At 38.0% G+C, this 20,292-nt stretch overlaps 1 protein-coding gene across 1 annotated transcript in view; it reads left to right on the top strand.

The window, feature by feature from the left end:
• Positions 1-17,210, top strand: part of LYST (lysosomal trafficking regulator) — a 204,510-nt gene extending 187,300 nt beyond the window's left edge. Inside the window, exons 48-53 of the mRNA XM_008053632.2 lie at positions 2,122-2,220; positions 6,842-6,981; positions 7,267-7,364; positions 13,309-13,465; positions 13,874-13,945; positions 15,167-17,210. Of these exons, the coding sequence (XP_008051823.1) occupies positions 2,122-2,220; positions 6,842-6,981; positions 7,267-7,364; positions 13,309-13,465; positions 13,874-13,945; positions 15,167-15,305 (705 nt within the window). The 3' untranslated portion in view covers positions 15,306-17,210. The remainder of the gene's footprint in view (positions 1-2,121; positions 2,221-6,841; positions 6,982-7,266; positions 7,365-13,308; positions 13,466-13,873; positions 13,946-15,166) is intronic.
• Positions 17,211-20,292: the final 3,082 nt, after the last annotated feature.

Raw genomic sequence — 20,292 nt, 5'->3', positions numbered from 1 at the left:
AAGACTATTCTCATAAGACCTTTTAGCAAAACAAGATGCAAGATGGTTCAGAATTTTATAGCAAAATACTGTGTGATAAAGTACTTCCCAAACAAATGACTGCCTGGATGAGAATACCATATTTCGTTTTCATCCTTATATATATTTCTAAGGATATATTTTTCTTCACTCATTAATTCTTTAATTTAAGAAAATTCAGCTAGGTTATTATATGAAGACTCATAGTCTTAGGTTTCACTTGTGTGATCAATTTCATCATCATCATCAGAGTCCAGAGGCCTGATGGTTCTTTGCCTTCATTTACTGATTAGTCTCATAATTGTGAAAGGTCTTGCTTTGTCAGGTTTTTTCTCTTTGTTATTACTGATAGAAAATGAAAAATTCTGAATTATCAGCTGTGTTCAATGAAAGCTAAAACAGATGACAAAAATGGTGAATCTAGTTTTCTTTTTCACTTACTTGAAAGAAGACATCATACTTTGAACAATGAAATAAGAAAGCCAAAGGAGACAATTTATTTCACATATTATATTATCCTCTTGGGAGATTCTGTCATTCTTCCATTTTCTTAGTTGTTTGTTTTTTTGGCATAGTTAGGAATAATTGACAAGTAATGATGAAATAATTTCTAGAATGATGAAGCCGCAAAATGTTTCAAGATATAGGAAAAATAAGCTTATTAAAATCTTATAATGTAACTTAGATTTATAAAAAATTTAGTGGGCTGAGCTCAGTGGCTCAGCCTATAATTCTAGCACTTTGGGAGGCCATGGTGAGTGGATTGCCTGAGCCCATGGGTTTACGACCAGCCCAGGCAACTTGGTAAGACATCTCTACAATAAATCAAAAATTAGCTGGGCATGGTAGCATGCACCTGTAGTTCTGGCTACGTGGAAGGCTGAGGTGGAAGGATCGCCAGAACCCAGCAGGTCAACACTGGAATATGCCACTGCATTCCAACCTGAGCAAAGGAGTGAGACTCCAACTCAAAAAAAAAAAAAAACCAGGTTCAGTGGATCCATATGGTAATTGCAAGACAAAATGAATATATATTTTTAAAAGTACATTTACTCTTTGTTCTTTGCAAGACCTTTAAAAGTTGAAATGAACGTTGTGAAGTGTCAATCCTTACAAAGAGTTAGAACTACTTAAGAAAGAAACTGAAAAAATAAAATTGGATCCAATCGACCTTGATGGTATATTGAGAGTTAAGAAGAGTCAGTATCAAAAAAGTCCTTTTCAAAGTTAGCAGATACTTGAACACACTTGTAGTCCAGGGGAAGAGGGAAGAAACCAGCAAAAGAAAGTCTGAAGCCGGAAGAGAAAGCTGAGGAACACTGGGGATGGTGCAGGGCCGCTTTGAAGGCAGAAGCACCTCCTCCTCTGAATTAGAAGCCTGGGAGGCGTTTTGAGGCACAGAGGAGGGAAGAAGCAGCAACCGATGGCTGACCTCCAGTCTTAGGGAAGTGAAGTGTGGGAGGGGTAAAGGCGCCCGAAGGAGAAGGAGCAAGGGGAGCAGGGCGGCTGGGACGTGCCGCTGGGGCCGTGGTGCTCCGGAAGCGGCATCAGCTCGTGTTGACGAAAAGGCCAGTCGGGCCACACGGAAAACGGACTCGAACCTGAATGGTGCCTCCGTGATTGGAACCCAAGGCTTTTGTACCAAAAGAGTGCTGCCGGTGTTTCAGTTCACATCTGTCTTCCTTCTTCTCCTACTTAATGATCCTTAAAACCATTAGGAGCAATACCTTTATTTATTTACGTGTCTGCTGTTTTCCCAGCAAAGACATAAAAAGAGAAAAGTAAAAGTAGAAAGCTGGTAAATGTGTGAAATACACATACTGGTACCCAACCTTGGATCTAATCAACCCCGGATCATTTTGTTAAATTTCTGAGGATCAAATGGGTTTATATATAAATGTAAAAATATAAACTATGTATTATAATATTTTTTAATTTGGAAACAACTTTTAGAAATTTGGCCTAAATTGTGGAATACTGTATTATTGGGTCTGACACCTTTCTAACTTGGAGATCTTATGCTTTTAAAAACAGTTATCAGAAAAGTAGAGGCATTTGTTGTGTTTTAAAACATGAAAATCCTTTATTTGTCCTTTTTCAAAGGTGACTAGTTGTGCTTGGGTGCCTGACAGTTGCCAGCTGTTTACTGGGAGCAAATGTGGCGTCATCACAGCCTATACAAACAGATTTACGACTAGTACGGTAGGTCCTGGGCTCTCAGCGTGGGTAGTTTGGAATTTTGTCCATGAGGGGAAGAAAACCTTTGTGAAGTGTAGTTATTTTACATCAGATTAGTTTATAAGATATTTGTACCTTAATCTTTCCCCACATTGGCTCTTAAAATATGAAAGACCGCATATCCAACTCTTGAGGGTTTCTTGGGATCGTGAAAATGTTTGAAAATAGTTATAATCATCCTATTTTGGGTTTCAGAGACAGTATTTTGAGTTATGATCTTTTCAATGAAATTTTGATGCTTACCTATATTCTTAGTATCAACCTGAATGCTTAGAAGTATACCTCAAGATTCTATCAAATTGGAAAGCTTAGAAACCCTAATGTCCAACATTCCCATTCTCTCCATGTAAACTAAATGACAGCAAAGTCTAAGTCTTGATATCTACTACTTAATGGAAGAAATTTTATTTTATTTTCGGCTATTCATTGAACAACTAGGATTTTGGAGTTAAATCATAACTTAGTAATCAACATTCTAATCTAGAATTGTGTGTGTGTGTGTGTGTGTGTATATGTTTTGGTGCTGGGGCAGGAGATTAGCTAGTTGAATTGACTTTAAACAGACAAAAATAGGCTATATTCCTAGCATAAGGTGACTCCCAGGTTCTTGGTTTTCTATCCAAGCTTATTCCTTTTGAACTTGTTAAGATTTTTTTACCATGTTCCCTAGGGGTATAAATGTGAACATCATACTGTTTCAGTTAGTCTTAGGAGCCATTAAAATGGTTTAAGCAGGAGTAATTTCGCATTTTAAGAAAACCACTGTAGAACCTGCAAGGAGAAACACTCCTCAGAGCATGAGACTGGGAACCAGGATGCCAGTGAGACGGCCACCTCAGTGAGCCAGACTGGGTACAGAGAAGAGCAGGATAAGGAGGCGGGACAGTGGACTTGAGCTTGAACAAAGCCTCACACGCAGGCTAGAGGAGCACAGGAGAGGGGCAACCAAATGGCAGGGAGCCTGAAGGGCTACACTTGAGCTGAATCATAAAGGGTCATTTTACTAAGTGGAAGAAAGAGGAAAGAACGCTTAGGCAGAGAAACAGCTTACACAACAGCCTGGAAATCAAAAATGTGGAATTTGGGAGATGGCAAATAGTTTCATGTGTAGTTTAGGGTATAACACATGGGGAAGAAGGACAAAAGCAGAGCAGGAAGAGTAGCTTGAGGCCAATGGTGAGGTTCTTCTGTGCCATGATGAAAAGAATGCTGAGGAAGGCAGGCAGAGATGTGTCTTAACTTTCAAATGTCTCCTTTCTGCATTTTATTCCCATGGGCTTAAAGTGGATGTTAATTTTATAACATCTATAATATTCACAGCTGCCATTGCCTTTAATCTTCAGAGCTCACCCTTCTGTTTCCTTTGTCCTACAAATCTATTCTAAACCCTGCTGCTAGGGCAGTTGTCTGCTTGTGTACTTGAATCATTTTGCACCATGACAGATACCTTGTTAAAAACTGGCTTCATCGTTTGCTTTTTATTTCCTCTTGCTTTCTCCAACACTTTGAACATCCTTGTTCTTAATTTCCCTTACTTCTGCATTTACTGTTGTACACTAACAGTATGCAGCACAGGTTTAAAAAAAGACAGGTTAAGTTATCGGTATATAAGTAATTGTGTACAGCATAGCTTTAAATATAGCAGATCAAGGTATAGCTATTATAATTTAAATAAGTGCTTCTTTTAGTTTTGAAGTCATGGTAGACTTGTGAAGGCTTATGTTGCTTACCTTTCCTCGGTTATGGATTTGATTTGTCTGAAAGCAGGTTTTCCAGCTCATTTGTAAGAGGGTTTTTTTCTTCCTAAATATTAGGTAACCCAGTCATGAGATTAACAGTTACTACTTAAGCAGTATCCAAAAATGCAGCTTAGCTGTGTGGTTTTATCATTGTTTTGAGGAGAAGATACTTGGGTTTTTTGTAGACATTGGTGTGTTGCTTTTTCCCCAAGGACAATCTCACCATTCTGGCAACTCTAAAGTTGTAGTTGTGACCCTGTGCCCTGAGGAGGTCACTTGTTTCTATTCTGTGACTTTCCCAGCCTGCTGATGCAACAGTTTTAAAAGTATTCATGCCTCCTTTGGGTTGACTTCAACACAGACAAAAAGACAGGCCTCCTGAGTGTTGTTGTTTGAGAATACTTTCAAGTGGATCTTATGAAATACCTTCCTTAGCTAGTAAAGCATATCTGACTTTCAGCACTGTCAGTTTCAGTTGAATCACCCAAAAGTCTTTAAAATGCATTCTAGGTAATGATAAATATGTTTGTTTGTTTGTTTGTTTGTTTTGTGAGTCGGAGTCTCACTCTGTCGTCCAGACTGGAGTGCAGTGGCCCCTCCCGGCCACCACAGCCTCGACCTGCTGGGCTCTGGCGATCCTTCCGCCTCAGCCCTCCAAGTAGCTGGAACTACAGGCACGTGCTACCACACCTGGCTAATTTTTTTTTATTTATTGTAGAGATGAGGTCTCGCCAAGTTGCCCAGGTGGGTCTCGAACCCGTGGGCTCAGGCAATCCGCTCACTTCAGCTTCCCAAAGCACTGGATTACAGACTGAGCCACCCAGCCCAGCTTACGTTGATTGTTATATGGGTTGTTACCTATAAGCCATGTAAATGTCAAAGAAGAATGTCTTCTAAAAGTGATAACTGATTTTAAAACAGTTGCTCTTGGGTCATTCTTTAACTTATTGAATAATGCGAATACCTGAATGTAAATGAACACCTTTGTATCTATTTTCAAAATTGGTTGTAGTAGAATGTGTATATATGCAGCTTGACCAAGGTTGTATTACTGCCTCTTTCAAGAATGAAAGGAGGAGGCCAACACAAGTTTCCTGCTTTACCCACTGGAAATTATTGTCTAACCCATCAGTGAATTGTCTAGTAACACTAACTCTTACAATCATTTTAAAATGCAGACATTGTAAAATTATTAACTACTACTTTAGGGGTCCTCTGTTGTGTTTCTCCCATAATTATTATTCACGTAACAGAGTAAAACATGGAGAACAAATCAATAAATCTGTACTTTAAAAAAAAAATTTTTTTTAAATCAGGGTCTTACTCCGTTGCCCAGGCTGGAGTGCAGTGGCATGATCATGACTCACCACAGCCTTGACCTCCTGGGTTCAGGCATTCATTCTGCCTCCGCCTCCTGCATAGTTGGAGCTACCCAGCTAATATAATGATTATTTTATTTTTATTTTTATTTTTTACTTCTTGTGTAGACAAGTTTTCACTATGTGGCCTAGGCTGGTCTCGCACTCTTGGGCTCAAGCAATACTCCTGCCTTGGCCTCCCAAAGTGCTGGGATTACAGGCATGAGCCACCATGCCCAGCCAAATCTATTGTCTTATGTTCCTTCTGACATTTTTTTTTACAGTTGAATGGGAATGAGAGTGATTGGTAAGAGAATGCCTAAAACCTTAGGAAAATATTAACCTGAGGAGCCCAAACTTGATCCACATCACCTGGCAGAAACAAGGACGGTCCTTGCATTCCATCTACAAATAATTGTTTTAAATACAGTGAAAAATACACAAAATTAGGCACATAAAAAATTACAGTTAAGGAAATGAACATATGAAAAAGTTAAACTTGGTTATAATAAAAGAAGTATTTAAAATAACCTTGATTGCCACTTAAAACTTAGGACATTTTCAAAGATTGAGAATGGGGGCAGATGGCATGCTGTGGCGCTCAGGCAGGGAATTCCTTGGTCCCAGATACCTCAAAGCGCGGTTTGCAAAGGGTTCTGGGAGCATAATGGTGGCCCTGCAGACTCCTGGCTGTGGGGAGGGTCACAGTCAGAAGAGCCAGAATGGGGCCCTCTAAAGGGAGCACCCAGAAGCCCAGGCCTCAGACTCTTGCCCTTGTTAAAAGTTTATCTGGTTGCTGTGATTGTGTCAGCTGAAGGTCACATGTCCTAGCTGGCACTTGCTACACAGCTGGAGCCAGTTGTTTCAAGGAAGAATGTGAGCCTAGTCTTGCCTGCTCTGCTGGTTCTTTCTATATAAAAATAGTCGGATTCTAGAAATTTATTCTAAAGAAATAATTCAGAGGAGGAACAAGACTTTTTATTTCCACAGAAGCATTTACTCTAAAAAAACTTTTATACATGAAAAATATATGGCATTAACCATAATTTGAAAAACTTGGCAACAATTTTAAGTGTCTATCAGTGAAGATGCTCAAGTAAATTATGTATTAACTGTAAAATATTATAACGCCACTAAAAATTACTTTGAAGACAGTTTCAAAACTAGAAAATGTTTATGGAAGATTATATAAAATACAAAATAGGAAATTATTTATATGGAAATGTTACAACTATAAAAATACAGTTGTATTTAAACAAAGACTAGACAAGAACAGACAAAATTGAGAAGCATGTTAAAATTATGAGCAATTTAAAATTTTTAATTTATTAGTTTTATTCTTAAAAGGTTAAACTGATTAGGATTGAAAATGATTATTTTTGAGAAGAATGTTTGAGTCACTGTGGTTATTTTATTTTTGAGATACTATACTTGGATACTTTTCGTTGTGGTTTTAATCTCATACTTTATCTAATTTTTAAATTTCAGCCATCAGAGATCGAAATGGAGACTCAACTACATCTCTACGGCCACACAGAAGAGATAACCAGTTTGTTTGTTTGCAAACCATACAGTATTCTGATCAGTGTGAGCAGAGACGGAACTTGCATCATATGGGACTTAAACAGGTACAGAAGAAGGTCTTTGACCCACACAGAGATATTTTCAGTATGTCAGTATGTACTGTTTGAAATCGATACACTAAAATAATATCTTCTGTGATAATCTTTAGCATGAAACACATGCTTAAAGGTGATAAGGTTACCTTTGTAATTTCATTGAAATCAAAAGATCAGATGGAAAAGCATGTATGCCTTACAAATAATAGATATATGGAATGAGAAAAGGAATTGTAAAGTAAGAGAATGTAATTATATATGATTATATGCAAATACATATCTTTTGTCTTTCAGATTATGCTATGTGCAAAGTCTGGCGGGACACAAAAGCCCTGTCACAGCTGTCTCTGCCAGTGAAACCTCAGGTGACATTGCTACTGTATGTGATTCAGGTGAGCTTGCCCCAGTCCAAAGCACAGGACCTGTGCTCTAATAGCACACTCAGCCAGCAGGTTTACCTCGTAGGTAGGACTGTTGGACTTCATGTTCTCTCAGGGCCTTCCCAGACCTAAATACTTTGGTAATAGCGTGTATGTGTATTAAAATGCAATAAGGTCAAAGACTGAGTTAATCAATTTAGGCATCAATTTAGGCATAAATTAGTATTATCGTAATTTATCTCTTGTCCTGGTATATGTAAAATTGCATCTGAGCACATGTAAGTGAAGTAAATTGTTACATAATTATCTGAATTTTCTTGGTTTGGGTTTTTCCTTTTCTCTTTTGCTTCTACCTTTTAACTACTAATTTTGTTACTTTCCTCCAGTTAGGAACAAAATTTCAACAAATTGAGCTTAAAGATTGAATTGGCTTTTATTAATGACTCATGAATCAGGCAGAATTCCATCCATGAGATAGAGAGGTACTCTGGTGAACTGAGCTGAGCAGAGGAGGTGGGCTTTCTAGGCAGAAAAGTCTGAAGGAAGGAGAAATAAGGGACAAAACTTGGACTGGTTGCTTCAAAATTACTTTCTTTATTAAAATTAAACCAACGGGGACTTCCTTGTCATGCTGGCTTAAGTTGGCTAGGCCCTTTATGATTGATTACTGTGACTCTCCTGTTTTTTTTTTTAGAAAACTGGGCCATTTCCAAGTTCAATTTGCTTACCTGGCATCCAGCAGGAGTAACTCCATTTTGGTTTGATCTGATGTGTTGGGGCCTAGTGCGAGAACTCAGCCTAAAACAGTGGCCTCCCATAAATTTTATTTAACACTCTAAGTGAAAAGCATCAGCAGATGACCAACTTTGACTATATGTCATTTAGTTTCTATGAGAGAACAATAGTATAGAATAAGAAATGGAGCTATAATTTGTCTTAAAACATCACATGATAAAAGTCTTTTTTTGGGTTTTCTTTTTGTTTTGCTTTTTCATGAATATATATTTTAAAAACGAAGCTTCTATTAGGGAGGAATGATAGGAAAATTTATGAATTTTCTGTTTGCACCTCAGTTTTTTTGTTGTTGTTTCTTTTGAGTTGGAGTCTCACTCTGTCGCCCAGACTGGAGTGCAGTGGCTGCTCCCGGCCACTGCAGCCTCAACCTGCTGGGCTCCGGCGATCCTTCTGCCTCAGCCTTACGAGTAGCCGGAATTACAGGCGTGTGCTACCATGCCCAGCTGATTTTTTTTTATTTATTGTAGAGATGAGGTCTCGCTGCCCAGGCGAGTCTCGAACCCGCGGGCTCAGGCAATCCACTCACCTCAGCCTCCCAAAGGTGCGGGATTACAGGCTGAGCCACCGAGCCCGGCTTGCATCTCAGTTTTTAAGGATCTTAAAATTAAAGAATCCATTGAAAAACTGTTTTGCTTTCTGTCCATTTAGTATAGAATATCTTTGACACATCTGTAGTGAATAATCCTCGACCCTTTGCTTGCATCTTTTATATTGTTTTATTTTTTCTAACACAAAATGTATGATGTCTTTCCAACACCAGCTAATTCTCCAATTCTCTGACACCAACTGAGTGTCCAAGAATGCAATTCAGTTAGTTCTGAGACGACTTAGAGTTAGCAAATTGGAGGTTGCCATGACTTGCTCCCTCCCCCGCCAGGTTCAATAATTCATAAGAATGACTCATAGACTCAGTGAAACACTATACTTAACAACTGTAGTTTATTATAAAAGACAGAAATGAACACCAGACGAAGAGGCGCATGGGGCCAGGTCTGGAAGGGTCCCGAGGGTAGGAGCTTCTGTCTTTGTGGAGTCAGAGTTGTAGAATTGAGGTGCACCACTCTCTGGCACATGGATGTGTTCACCAACCCAGAAGTGCCCCAATTTTGTCATTTAGGGATTTTTTTGGAGGTTTCATTACATAGGTCTGGTGGATTAAATCACTGGCCATTGTTGACCGAGCTCAATCTGCAGCTCCTCTCCCTGGAGGTGGGCATGGGAGTGGGAGTGCCTGAAAGTTCCATTCCCCTCTAATCATGTGATTGTTTCTTCTGGTGGCCAGCCTCCGGAATTGAAACTGTCTAGCCCTCCACCACCCTGAGTCATCTCTATGGCATACAAAAGACAGTAAATTCCAAGGGTTTTAGGAGTTCTATCCTAGGAACCACAGACAAAGACCCAGTTTTGTTTTGGGTTTTTTTTTTTTTTAATACCACAGATATCTCTTGGGGTTTTGTTGTTGTTGTTGTTTTTACAAAAACATTCACTTATTCTTGTACTCAAGAAAATTAATGTCTTCATGATTAAATATTTCAGATGTGAAAGTATTTTTGATAGTCTTAGCCCTCAGTCATAAAATAATATCATGAAAACACTTTTATTTCCTAATGATTATAACTAAGGGAAAAGATCTTACCTAAAGGGTTGACTTTGGTATTACAAGTATGAGCAGATGATTGATGATTTTGTGAATTGTTCTTCCTTGATTTATATATTAGCAGCTTTTAATGTATAATATCAAAAAGGATGTTAGGGGGAGTAATATAATAATTATTTATGGGGAGTTTTCTGCTTTCTTGTTTTGGCAACATCTGAAAGTTAGGACTTTCCTGAGGGAGCTGGATTTTGTAAAGTTAATTACTTTCCTGCTGCCAGTAGTGATTTATATCTGTGATATTATATCAGTTAGTCATATGGGAACTAAAAACAAAATTACTTTTGCTACAATTACCAACTCACTACTAGGGTATTCAGGTGTCCCTGGGTAGCACACAGTACAATAGAGTAATAGGTAGAACTTTTCCGATTTAATCAAAAAGACCTTCTCAAATTTTTTAAGGCCTCTTGATACATATATAAAAGAAGTTATAAAAGCGCTTGGTCTATAGAGAACATAATTTTTTAAATTACTTTTTAAAAGAGTGGCCAAACTTATGTCATAACCCAAACTAGGGTTCATCTTCCTATTTTCTTATAGACCAAGAAGGGAAGAAAATTATCAGATTTAGCCTACCAAAAATTTTGACTAATGAATATGATCCAAGTAATGTTAGAATAAATATAGGTTCATCTGTATGTGTACATATATACAGTTGGCCCTCCATATTCATGGGTTCTGATTCCACAGATTCAACTGAAATCAGACTGAAAAATATTTAGAAAGAAAAATGGGTGGTTTTGTCTGTACTAGACATGTATAGACAGACTTTTTAATCCTTGTCATTATTCACTGAAGAATACAGAACTATTTACATAGCATTCACATGGTATTAAGCATTATAACTAATCTAAAGATGATTTTAAGTACCTCATTTTACTTACGGGACTTAAGCATCGTGGATTTTAGTATCGTCGGGGGTCCTGGAACCCATTCCTCTTGGATATGTTGTGTCTGTGTATGTAACATCTTCTCAAAAATTACATTGGTAAGCTCATTCCTCCTGAACATTATTCCTCAGTTCTTATTACAGTATGTGGTTTTCATAGTAAGATGTGAAATTTATTAAACCATGAAAATGTAATAGATAATTTCTGGGGGTTTTTTATCGATTCTACCCTTGGATCAGAATATATGCCTTTGAACTAAGGTGAGACATCCATATCCTTGTTCTCTGTTGCCAGTGACATTATGAAGTTAATGAAATATTCCAAGATTCAGGGTGGGGTGGTTCTCCAATTTATTTTTACTTCCATGCCAATGTATAGAAAGAATAAAGATGTTTTTCAGGAATGTTGAAGTTTCTGACTTTTAGTTAATATATTAAATTATACGTGAGTGCAATCTGATATATAGGGTAACAGTCTTGAATTTTGATATTTACAATCTTAGGCAAATGCGTGGTCTTTGGTTTTGTGGTAGCCCAAGATGCTGAGTGAGCTGCTAGGATAATTCTTTGACTACTAAGTTCCACACCAAACTTCAGAGAATACAGGCCCACATTTTATTTTTGAAGGATTAAGCTGTGTAGTAGCTATGGGTTATAGTGACCAATGCCTGCATCAATATCTTTCATAGATATTGTATGTATCCAGTGACTTTAATAAACCTTCTAATCTCACTAATACTCATTTTGGTTACTGATATTTTTTTTAAAAAATCTTTTAGCAGACATTAAATTCAAAAGAAAAGTTGACGTGCAGCCTATTCATGGGAAAGATTATTTATCATCTGTAATGATATTTCTTTAGCACACTGCATCTTATTGCTATATTATGTATATCATAACTAATGTTCTATAATGGGAAGTCTTAGAACACTGGTCATTTACCATATACATATACCATAAAATGTGCCATTTCAGCCATATTTTGAGTAATCCATTCAGTGGCATTAATTACATTGACAGTGTTGTGCACCCTATTTCAAAAATTTTGCCCTCACCCCAAACAGAAACTCTCTAACCAACAGCTCCCCGTCCCTCTTCCCCACCTCCCAGCCTCTGTTCCTCATTCTACTTCACCTTTTATGAATTTGCCTCTTGTAGACCCTTTACATAAGTGAAATCATACACTCTTGTCCTTGGTGTCTGGCTTCTTGCACTTAGCATAACATTTTCAGGGTCCATGCATGTTGTCATGTGCATCAGAACTTCATTCCTTTTTATGGTTGAACAATATTCCGGGGTGTGCGTGTATGTTCACACCACATTTTGTTTATCCATGCATCTGTTGGTGGACATTTGGGTTGCTTCCAACTTTTGGTTATTGTGAATAATCCGCAATGCACTGGGCATTTTGGTCTGTGATGTTTGATGGTCTTTAGCGTATCATTAAATTAAAAAGTACTTTCAATTTTTGTTTATTTGCTATAAAATATGAAATATCTTCAGTCTTAATAAAGAAGAGAAGTAAACCCTCTACTTTTATGTTAGTCCTAATGAAAAGACAAAATTTACTGTAGTGAGACTATGCCATCCAAACTTCATTGTGCCCTCTAACTGCTTCCTGTATCAGTGTGAGAATATTTCCCCAGAGCGAGCAGGACACTTTATCATGAGGCCTCACACCACCAGCCCCAGCTTATAAAGCATGCATGCAATGATTGCCTCCTCTAGCCCCCAGAAAACTAAAAAACATTTGGTTACTCTGTGGTCTTTTGAAAAGATGAGTTTAATAAGACACTGATGCATAAGATTCCATCTTAGATGTGCTGAAGAATAAGTGTTCTTCATTGTTTATGAATTTGTTTTTAACTCAGGTAATTTTCTACTCTAACTTTTTTCTTTGCAAAAGTCACATAAGTCACTTCTTGTAGATGGTTTCCTAGAATATTTTCTTCTTTTTTTGGAGATTGTTTAGCTATCCAGATATTTTCAAATGCAATTCAGACTTGGTAGTTCACATGCTGAAATATTGCGATTACATAAGGATTCATGATTAATTTTCTGTGTTGTTCTGCATCGTGGATTACTTTTCCATTTTTATTTTTTCGCTGGTCATTGTCTCTAGATAAATATATAAAGGTCTGCAACTCAGTAGTTAATGTCCTTATATGGTCTCCAGCAGCCATGGGTTGCCTAAAATTCCTTTTTTTTTTTTTTGAGTTGGAGTCTCACTCTGTCACCCAGACTGGAGTACAGTGGCTGCTCCCGGCCACCGCAGCCTTGACCCGCTGGGCTCTGGCGATCCTTCCGCCTCAGCCTTCCACGTAGCTGGAACTATAGGCGTGCGCTACCACGCCCGGCTCATTTTTTTGATTTATTATAGAGATGAGGTCTCGCAAAGTTGCCCAGGCGAGTCTCAAACCCGCGGGCTCAGGCAGTCCACTCACCTCAGCCTCCCCAAGCGAGGGATTACAGGCTGGGCCACCGAGCCCAGCTGCCTAAAATTTCATCACTGAGGAAATGAGCTTGGCCCTCAGGGGTGTCCTTCTAGGGCCCGATATGGGTGGCCTCTGAGACACCCACGTGCTGGTAACCTGCAGAATGGTTTGGTGTTTTAGCTGGCGGAGGCAGTGACCTCAGACTCTGGACAGTGAACGGGGACCTCGTTGGACATGTTCACTGCAGGGAGATCATTTGTTCCGTGGCTTTCTCCAACCAACCTGAGGGAATATCTATCAATGTAATTGCCGGGGGATTGGAAAATGGAATCGTAAGGTAAGACAAATTTGAATCCTTTTTTTGCTTTCATTCACAAGGACACAGCGGTTTCAGAAAATAGCTTTTAATAGCTAAGCATATTAATACTCAGTATTTAGAAATTTTAAAACACCTTTGGATATAGAGTCTTCAGTTATTCCTGTTTTATTTCCAAATAATAATAAGATTGCTTTAGTGCAGTTTTGAAATTTTACATTAACTATAAAAGATTAACAATATGGAAGTATACAGAGTTAAAAACTCTCTTATTCCCATGGCCACCCCCTCCAAATTTCCCAGAGGTAACTACTGTTAATTGTTATATTTCCTTCCAGATGATTTTTTATCAGATAAACAAATATGTAAGTTTTTTTAGCGAGGGTAATTTTAGTTTGCATAATTAGATGATGACTTTTTCCTCTCTAGGTTATGGAGCACGTGGGACCTAAAGCCTGTGAGGGAAATTACATTTCCCAAATCAAATAAGCCTATCGTAAGGTAAGATCTTCCCCCTTTATTCTCCATAATATAATTTGTGATTGTATTTTTCTTAGAGAGATAATAAAGCACACAGACCTAAATAAATATGTGGTTGAGGCCTCCATGAAAAGCCACCCATTTATCACACAGCAGGCTATCCTTTACCTAGCAGCAGGAGAGTTTGCACTCCTTGGCCTCATGGAAATCTGAGTCAGTAACTCAGACTAATGGAAGGACATAGTGGTAGCATGCTCAGGGTAGCCTCTGGAATTAATAGAAACTGTATTTTTTCCTTCCTTATTTAAAAAAAACCATGATGGTGATTGATAGCTGCAGGAGTGTGCTTAACAAGATGAATAAACAACCATCTTTGCTTAGTCAACCCTTTGCTTAGTTAATAAATTTGACGTTAAATACTCAATTAGAAATAAAGTGATTCAGATTCTACTTTACTAAAATACATTTATTTTCAGTATACGCAATTTAAAGTTTAAGGAGCCTGAATTAATTATTAATGTTACTTTTTTTTTATTCTTTTCTCTTTCAGGGAAATAAACTATATCCATAAAATAGTTATTTATCTCTATAAGGAGAAAATATAGTACTGTTAAATCTTTTAAAGATTTGTACACCCAAGTATTTGTTGTTTAAATAATAAAGCATAAACAAGAAGGAAAAAGAAGACATGTAAAGAAAAACAAAGTGTTACCGAGCTCTTTGATCCTAATTTTATTCTATATCACCTAGTTTAGAATGAGCATCACAAACTTGTCAGCAAAGCAGCTAGATTAGAATTACAGTCAAAATCAATGAATTGTAGGCAGTCATTTAGTTTGTCTCTGGTCCACTGAAGATATCTTAACTTCTTAACACTAACTTCTATGTGATCACCAATGCTAATACAATTTTAAGAATGATAATGTGGCCGGGCACAGTGCCTCAAGCCTGTAATCCCAGCACTTTGGGATTGCCTGAGCCCATGGGTTCAAGAACAGCCTGGGCAACTTGGCGAGACCTCATCTCTACAATAAATCAAAAAGTTAGCCAGGCATGATTGCACACGCCTGTAATTCTGGCTCCTTGGAAGGCTGAGGCAGAAGGATCGCCTGAACCCTGCAGGTCAACACTGGGGTGGCCAGGAATGTGCCACTGCACTCCAGCCTGGGCAATGGAGTGAGACTCCAACTCAAAAAAAAGAAAAAGAATTATAATGTACCAATGGGATTTTTTTCTTTACAGCCTTACGTTTTCTTGTGATGGCCACCATCTGTACACAGCAAACAGTGATGGGACCGTGATTGCCTGGTGTCGGAAGGACCAGCAGCGCCTGAAACAGCCGATGTTCTATTCCTTCCTTAGCAGCTATGCAGCCGGATGAATGTGAAAGAACTTCACGTTCTCCAAAGCACTTTAACTCCAAGCTAGATTTGTTGACTTCTCCAGTTTTAGGAGGTTCAACCTGAAGAAATGGATGATAAATAAACCATCCAAATAATGATAAAGTCTATTCATCTGCACAAAATTCTAAAAAGTCACAGGTCCTGAGAGGAAAGTTCTGTTCTAATTTAGTGATAACCTGGAAGTTGATGTCAGTGTGCACTAACCAACAAGTTTTAAATCTTGCATGGTAAATTGATATTCTTAAAGTTCTTTTCCCACAAAGGTATTCCAAAGAAAAGATGAAGATCTTCGCTTTTACTATTACTCCAAAACAGCCAGTAGAATTTAAATTGGTTAGTTAATTGTTTATATGGAATACTCTAAAATTATATTTTAAAAGTTTTCTGCCATGAGATACTCCCCCCACATACATACATGCCCCAAAAAAGAAAAAAAGATAATTTTTAGGACTTGACAATTGCTTTCTTTGTGAAGCAAATTATTCAGTAGGTGCTTCTACACCAAACATTTTATGGAATATCTGAATACTAAAAATAAACTACTAATGAATCGCACTGTTAGGAAGTTTTTGCCAGTTATCCTCTTAGCTCAAAGGAGAACCAGAAGTTTTTGACAGCCACAAACAAGAATATAAGTATCTTGGATTTCAGCCACATTCTGCTTCTTTGTGAAAATTTTACTTAAAATCTGTAACACTAGATATTGAATGTCCTTAGTTGATCACTAAGGTTTAAACACAACGAAAAATCTTTTAATGTCTGTCATGTACAGAACATTGAATACTTAACCAATTTGCAATAGAAAGCCACCACTATGCAAGAAGTTTGCACGGGTGTTAATAATACATACAGCCTGGAGAAAGCATTTAACCTAATCCACAGGAATAACTTTGTTCCCCAAAACGGAATTATAAAAGAAAATGAGATAGCTTATTTTGTTTTAAACAGGAGGCAAAATAATTTTTTTAGGAAACCATTTAATTCTGTTTCTGCTAACCTCTAGAAACCTAAGAATTCTAGGAACAATAGTAAAATCTAAGTGTACTCCACAGTAAACTTAGACACCATAGAGACAGAATTCCTAAAATCTTGGAATAGTCTATTATGATTTTACAGCTATATTTTTACTTGGGGTGCTGCTTTCTTGGCTTTGAAAACCCTGTAAAATAAGCTCAGTAATATGTTACCATGGGATAAAAAATATGTATCCCTGCCTAAGAATAAATTGCGCATTTGTTATGGAAATTTAATTCATATGGTGTTTACAGAACTACTTTTGTAACGTCCAGACTTTCTAAAACATTCTGCTTAAAAACTATACAAAATACAATTCCAAAATCTCTGCTGTCAAGATAGATATGAGAGAAAGCAGATGGCCATGTTTGCTTTTAACCTTAAACTACATACACACGTAAGGACGTGTAACAGGCTGCATTTAGACCATGGTTTGCTCTGGCCAGGTGTTAAAGTCTGAGGTCCCTATAGGTGCAGAGATGAGATTATCCTATTCACGTTGAAGTGATTTGCTTTGTTTAAAAAAATTGCAGCTATTGTCTAGCTTTCATTTTTTTACTGAGAACTTTAAATTAGTCCCCTATTAGAATAGGGTTGCTACTCAGTCTTTTTTTAAGGCAGAATTTCATCATTTATCTAAAGATAAAATATGCAAAATAACTGGTCTTGTTAAGAGTGCAATATTATATTTTTATGTAAAAATAAAAATTTTGGGGGGATTATTTATTCAGCATGAAACTTAATATGTATATGTTTGAAACACTTCATAATGTGCATGTTGTAGCAAACATTTCTGTAAATTATCACAAGCTCTGTTATCTTTGTATACACTGCCACTTTAATTTGGAAATAAATTTCATAAAAATAGACATAAACACTTATTCTCTAAACTATTTAAATATTATTACCAGAGCTCAAATCGGTGACTTTTTTGTAACCCACATGGGTTCTCTCTGTAGTGTCACTATAAATTTATGTTACTAGGAAAAGATAACTTTCATTTTTTGTGTTTTTTGTACTAAAATTTTATATTTCAACCTTTACTGCACTTAAATGAAGTTTAGACATCAGTGCCAAGGTCAAACCACACTCATTTTAGAGAAAGGCCATGACCCCCCCACCAGTAGATCTGTACTGAGCCCCTGCATGTGCCAGGCACTATCCTGAGTGCTGAGGACACGTGTTGCACAGAAGATAGGTGATCCCCTATGCCTGGAGGTTATAGACAGGTGAACAAGCCACCACAAATACCATACTCTGTGTACACAGTTAGCAATGTGATAAGGCTTAGGGAGGTGGAGTATACGTACTCTTGAGAGAATAGAACAGGAGGAATTGGACTTAGATTGAGGTGATCTGGAAAGCCCCTTGAAAAATTGAAATTTCTGTTGCAACCTAATGGATGAATAGAAATCTGAGAATAGAAATCTGAGGTGAAGACGGGGCATCTTGTGTGTTCTAGACAGACCTGGGGCAGGAACATCAGCAAAGGGCCAGAGAAGGTAAAGCATCCTGTACACACCTCAGCTTCTTGAGGGTTGGGAAGAGCTGCAAAATGATGGGAGGAGTTAGCAAGAGCTGTCCAGGTGGCCAGAAGGCTGTGGGGTTCTGTTTTGCAAATAGTGTTTTAAGACTCTCAAGACTGGAGTGCTTCTGTGTCGAGGTGTCTGTCTCTAAGAGAACTCAGCAGTACTATTTCGTCCAGGTAAACCTGCCAACCCACACGTCCCCTCTTTACCTGCCAGTCTCACTTGAAGCCTCCTTCCTTCCCACAGCGCTCCCTGAATGTCAGTTCTCTACAAGCCCAGTGCTGGGCGATGGTGGTGCAGTGAGGAGCAGGGAAGCTCTTTCCAGCCCTTTAGTACTCATACCTGATGATCGCTTTCTCACTATTTTGGATGACTTGCTAACGTGCTGAGACAAAAATATATATAGCTACAAGGCCAACGTTTAGGAAAGTGAGTAGGGAAGAAAGACACTCAACAGCTTAACATTTCTTTTTATCACTAATCATGAAATGGTTATTCTTGGATTACCTATGCCACAGTCCCCCCTTCTATCTGATTACCCTTTTGCTGTTCCCAGTTTGTCCAAATAGAGGACAAAATGTCTCAATTTATTTCCAAACTGTCCCAATCCCTGTGTTATTTTTTCGAAGTACTCCTCAGGATAACACTCCATGTACTAGGAAACCAAAGCACTTCAAAATTTAACAGGCTTAAAACATTAGCCAGAAAGACCAGCTGAAAAGCATTAGCAGTTGGAGGGTAAATGGGGAGAAAACAAGACAAAGAATTGCCACTTGAAAGAACAATTCAACACTGAGGTCAGAGGGAAGCCAAAGAGGGTTTCAGGTTCAGCACAAATTGGTATTTTGGAATGTCATGCAAAACATTTCACATCATATGTGGTGTGTATCAGATGGTTCCCCTAGTGTTATGTCCAACTTTAAACCCCACAGTGAAAGCAGCTACATTTGCCATACAAAATGTATACACATATCTGTACACTGAGTTGGAAAAGAGGTCCCACCAATTTCATCGTGCTTTATATGACATGAACAGAAAAACGGATCCTGCCACTTTGAGGATACTGGATTGCAGCTCAGCTGTTTGAGAGAAATTAAACGACACCATGTGTCCTTTAAGGCCAAAGTGACTAGAAGATCATTTGAGACTAGGCTACACTCTCCTTGCTCGAGAGATGAGCTTTAAAAAAAGACTTTTCTGTGGCAAAATTTAGCTCAATTCCAAAGTGAATTATACTGATTTTGCCACAGCTTCTAAAGGCTGAGGACAATGAGCCATTGTTTCATTCTCAGATTTTAATTTTGTTAAGATGATAGCTTTAAAAATCCTTGGAATCCAGTTCCAAGAGTTAAGGAAAAAAGACTTCAACAAGTTCTGAAGATCTAAGGTACATCATAGTTGGTAATGAATGTATTGATTTGATTGTAGCAATTATTACACAATGTATCCTTAAATCATCATGTTGCACAACTTGAATACATACACTTTTATATACAGGAAAAAAGACTGTCTTTTCTGAGATTTTTAGTGAAAATTAAGCTATCATTTTCATAGTTGTTGACATGACCTAAATGCAGATGAGTAATTAACTTCCTTATTTCTACACAGTAGTGTATTATTACAACCAAATAAAATCAATATACATGAGCTCCTCCTTAGATATGAATTAAACACCTATCTTCTGTAATTGCCAGGGGAACACAGTTGTGAGGTGTAATGCCTGTAGTTGACATGGAAAGAACAGGTGTTTTCCGCCACCCTTTCCGCCACATGCCTTTTAGACATGAGGTTGTTCTGTGTCCCTGCAGGCTCCACGGGCAGAGCCAGCTTCAGCCCTGGTTCGTGGATGTACTTGCTGGATACTGGCACTCAGTTAATGAGCCATGCTCTTCCTCACTGCTTTATTTCACCTAGTGGTCACTTTGCTCCTGTGTTTTCCTGCATTTTACATTTCTTTCAGTTATTACAACCGGTTATTCTGCATATACTCGGTGTTGGGAAATCTTTCTCCTGTGAACATATATGAGTTTTGAAAACAACCAAAAGTGATCAGAGCTGAATCTAGTAAGTATTTGATAACTGTTTTAGTCAAAGTACGATCCCAGGTTGTGGGGAGAAAATGGTGTGATTCTGCAAGGGATTCCAAAAAAAGAATTTTCAGAAGTGGGATAGGGTAGATTAAGTAAGGGCTGGTGGATAGATGGATAGATATTATGTCTTAGGGTTTCTTTTCTTGATCGTTTTTAAGAAGATTCCTCAACCTGAAGTAAACCGCCAAGTCCTAGGGTGCTTTTCTTTGTCTCTGGATAAAATCTTTCATGACAATGAAGTCCACACTTGGTTATCTTAATTCGCTCACTTTCCTCACATCTCTTCTTTGCTAAGAAACTCTCTACCTTGGAGCAAACATTTGTTGTTTTGT

This window comes from Carlito syrichta, unplaced genomic scaffold (assembly GCF_000164805.1).
Source record: "Carlito syrichta isolate Samal-C Ts95f unplaced genomic scaffold, Tarsius_syrichta-2.0.1 Scaffold288337, whole genome shotgun sequence".
NCBI lineage: Eukaryota > Metazoa > Chordata > Mammalia > Primates > Tarsiidae > Carlito > Carlito syrichta.
Note: the sequence above shows the minus strand (reverse complement) of the source record. Positions and strands in the feature narration are given on the sequence as shown.